This window comes from Pyrus communis, chromosome 6 (assembly GCF_963583255.1).
Source record: "Pyrus communis chromosome 6, drPyrComm1.1, whole genome shotgun sequence".
Lineage (NCBI taxonomy): Eukaryota > Viridiplantae > Streptophyta > Magnoliopsida > Rosales > Rosaceae > Pyrus > Pyrus communis.
Genome location: NC_084808.1, coordinates 3,342,146 through 3,346,112, shown reverse-complemented (window position 1 = coordinate 3,346,112; position 3,967 = coordinate 3,342,146). Strand labels below are relative to the sequence as shown.

Sequence of the window (3,967 nt, the reverse complement as noted above, 5' to 3'; positions counted from 1 at the left end):
TCATTCAAAACTTTGGTTGCGTTTGAAAAGTTCATTGTCGTTCAAAACCCAGTTAGAGTATTGTTATGGTGGTTGTCTTCGGGATCAATGCACTTTGACATTCAGGCATCTTTGGTTTGAGGGTTAGAAGTTGCTTACACGAAAAAAATCCGATGGTTCCTTGATTGGGCTGGGTTCAGAGTCGTTGCTTCCGCAAAAGTTGATGGCAAACTTGATTTCGGAAACTAAACCCTAGAAAATTATTTTGTTGTGCATGCGTGGTGTACTTTTTTTAGTTTTTATGGTTAATTATGCAAGTGGGTTGATGAAATTAGTTGATGTGGAAGTATTTGGAAAATTTCATGAGATATAGGTTTGTGAAATGTGGTTGATAGGTTGTGTACAAGATATCTGTGCTTTAATTACTTGTCAAAAAACAAGGAATCAAACATTAGTTGTCATGAAAAAGAAAAACCAGGTACATTGTTATTCATAAGAAATAAGAGGTACATTATTGTTGCTAATTTTATTATTATTAACAAAAAACGATAATCGATGAAACATTATAAATTTATCGTAAAAAACAAAGATCAGTAAGCAGAGTGTTTCTACAAATGATCTTTCATTACGATGTGAACAGGAGGATTCTCAGTTACAAGAGGAACCGGAAGCTATAGCTCACAAGGGGGCAGTGATGGTGGTCACAGAGTAACAAGATTAAAGTCTCAGTTGAGCTTTAATGGGCAAGATTCTCTTTCTCAAATCTCTGAAGTAAGTGAAAATGCTGTTGAAGGTGGTAGCTCTAACAACAGCCACCATAGTGCCATGCATTCTTATCCCGGCACTGGCTTTGGGATCGAATCCTGGGATAATATCAATTCGATTGTGTTTTCAGCTCCACCAAGTAAACGAGCTAAAAATATGCTTCCTTTGTCTTGTGGATTGCAATGGATTGCAATTTTGCCTAAAACTGAAGAAAAAAGATGAAAGACCATTTCTTGTTTAACTTTCATGGTTGAATGTCCACGATTATAACAATTTACTGCCCTTAATTTCTTACTCAAATATCCTTTTATAAGATTGTTTTCATTTTCCCCCTGACGCAGACAAAATTCTCCTTGTTGCAGAGACAAAAGAAGGGGTAAATCCGACATCTTCTAAACAACACGCAGAGACCAATTTCCTCATCGCATCACGGTTTCTTGCAGCCACTTAACGGTTGGCCTTTGCAACTCTTTCTATCTCATCCTTCTTCTTGATTGCATAACTGCACACAAGACACCACCAATTGTTAGAAAAGAAACAATGAATCACGGGAAAGAAATGAAATCAGACTGCATAACAACGATGGAAATAAACTCGGATAAAAGAGCTTTAGGAGAAAATAACAAGGGCATAGAGAGCAAGGTACAAGTACCTGTTAGAGGAACCTTTTGCAGCGTTGATAAGTTCATCAGCCAAACATTCTGCGATAGTTTTGACATTTCTAAAAGCAGACTCACGAGCACCGGTTGTGAGGAGATAGATAGCCTGATTCACACGTCTCAAAGGTGAGATATCCACAGCTTGACGCCTAACCACTCCAGCAGATCCAATACGGGTTGCATCTTCACGTGGACCACTGATCAGAAAACATAAGACATACAATACAAGGAAAAAGAATTGCTTGATCAATTTAAGGAATTAAACAGGGAACACTATATTAAAGGCCACTTGAGCTTCCCCTCAATCATCAAACAAGGGCCTAAGCAGAAGGAAAAATATGTTATTACTATGCGAAAGACATTAACATATCCATGTCGATGTACCTGTTAACGACAGCATCAACAATAACTTGGACTGGGTTAAGATCAGTCAGCAAATGGATAATTTCCATTGCATGCCTAATAATCCTGACAGCCATCAATTTCTTTCCGTTGTTTCTTCCATGCATCATGAGTGAGTTTGTAAGCCTCTCCACAATTGGGCACTGAGCTTTCCTGAATCGCTTCACTGAGTATCTCCCAGCAGTGTGAGGTACGTAAGTTGCATGCCTGGCAGGCACCACTCCAACATAGTCCGCCAGTGAAATGTCACTGACCTACATGTTGCAAATTATACGTTATTATTTCAAGTATATACAGGAAGTAGATGTTATGAACAATCTTATAACAAGTTAGTCCATATGCGTTACAGCCAGTACTGTAAACAAGTACAAAAAACAATAATAATACAAACAATAAGCATGAGCCAACTTAGTTACGCCTACGGTGAATTTAGAGCATCTTCCCAACACCACTTTTGAGTCACATTTAAGGACTTAAAGGAGGAAATCTTTGTGTCCCTAAAGGAATATTACCTCCAATGAGAGAGTCCTTATAGTAGAATTCCTAAATTTGAAGTTTTTATGATTTTAGGTGATAATTTGATTAGGTGCACATTTTTTTTTTATGTTAAGATTTTTTTAATTAATTAAAAACATTAAAATCTTCAATCAAGATTATGGGCCCCGTTTTCAATTCAGTATGCACATTTTTTGTTTATATTAACCGTTTTTAATTAATTAAAAGCATTAAAGCTTCAATCAAGATTGTGGGTCCCGTTTTCCACTCAAGGTTGCCCCTATACATCTATATGTGAAAACATACGTGAGTCCGGTCCATTGAAGATTCATTTTATCCATATATTTGTTTTATACTCATTTTATACGTTGGTTGTTCCTATTTAGGGACCCCCTGGAGATGCTCTTAAAACAAGAAGGTCACACAAGGAGGTCGCGTGGATGTTTAAAAATTTATAAGATGAAATCCAAATACACATTGAGGTTGAGCCACAAATACGTTGTGTTATGTACGACTAACAAACAAGGAAATGCATGTGGGCAAATCCTCCACTGCTAGCCAACCATCAATTTACTCTAAAACAGAATCTAAATGCTCGAAAAATTCAGGTTGAAGCACTAAAATCCAACCAAATTTGACCTCATGTCATCTAATTCATCAGAGATATCAAAAAAGTAGAAATAAATAATAAAATCCAGAAACCTGGACATCGTCGAAGCTCCAGCGGTTGAACAGCTTCACGTCATAGTGAGGTTCCGTTGGTTCGACCGCAGAAGGAGCAGCTATAGCGGCGGCAGCCATGGTTCTGTATAAACACAATTGAAAATAATAAATAAAAGAGAAATACAAATTCATAATTTCTTATTTCGATTCACATTCCCAACCAAATAATCGAGATTAACTCTTAATAAAAAAGAGGAACAAATCAAAGAATTAGCAATAAAATGGTCGAGTAGAGGACAGGGAAAATGGTCGAGTAGAGGAAGAGCTTTAATCAGCTAGGGTTTGGGTTTTAGGTCAGGCTTGGGCCTGTGTGCTATGGATTCACAATTTGAGTGCGTTTGATAAGCCCATTCATTAAAAAGGCCTACTCAAAGAATGGTTTTGTGTACACCCAATTTTCATCTTTGGACACTCACAAATTATATACACTAACACTTCTGTACGCGCTTTGAGTGTGCGAAATGTCTTTTTTACATCACGGTGCGCTACGCGTGGCATTTAGAGTTTTTTTTTTCCTTTCACATCTATACATACGTAAGGACATTTTTACTACAAAAACAATTCATACGTGTTCTTCATGCCTTGCGAGTGCAAAAGTCCTTTTTTACAGCACGAGCACTACACGTGATGTACATAGTTTCTTGCTCAAAATTCTTCTATCTTTTACTTTAGATTATTCCATAATGTGTAATTTATCTACAGATTTCTTCATTTGTTAGGCTTTTATTTATCACGGGCGCTGCATGGCCCTAAAATCTTTTAAATATCTAATGTTTATTTATAATCTAGCTCTAACTCCCTCTATTTTTACTTTAGATTAATCCATAATGTGTAATTTCTCTATTGATTTCTTCTTTCATTTTCTACTGGTAGCAATTTTTCACATTTATCTGCCTCTCATATTATATTCTACACGTAAAAGCATAATTTAGATTATTTAAAAA

General features: G+C 36.5%; 1 protein-coding gene across 1 annotated transcript; it reads right to left on the bottom strand.

Annotated features, from left to right (window-relative positions):
• Nucleotides 1-980: 980 nt before the first annotated feature.
• On the bottom strand, nucleotides 981-3,240 carry LOC137737784 (small ribosomal subunit protein uS7-like). Its single transcript, XM_068477337.1, has 4 exons — nucleotides 3,003-3,240; nucleotides 1,788-2,059; nucleotides 1,397-1,600; nucleotides 981-1,246 (listed from the first exon to the last, which is right to left on the bottom strand). The coding sequence occupies exons 1-4, from the start codon at nucleotides 3,153-3,155 to the stop codon at nucleotides 1,192-1,194; spliced, it is 684 nt and encodes a 227-aa protein (XP_068333438.1). The 5' UTR covers nucleotides 3,156-3,240; the 3' UTR covers nucleotides 981-1,191.
• Nucleotides 3,241-3,967: the final 727 nt, after the last annotated feature.

Excerpts from the sequence above, each read along its gene's own strand:
- LOC137737784 (XM_068477337.1), bottom strand. The coding sequence starts at position 3,155 with ATGAATTTGTATTTCTCTTTTATTTATTATTTTCAATTGTGTTTATAC. Across the intron at positions 2,060-3,002 it reads GGAGCTTCGACGATGTCCAG|GTCAGTGACATTTCACTGGC; the intron begins GTTTCTGGATTT and ends TGCAACATGTAG. Across the intron at positions 1,601-1,787 it reads GTTGATGCTGTCGTTAACAG|TGGTCCACGTGAAGATGCAA; the intron begins GTACATCGACAT and ends TTTTCTGATCAG.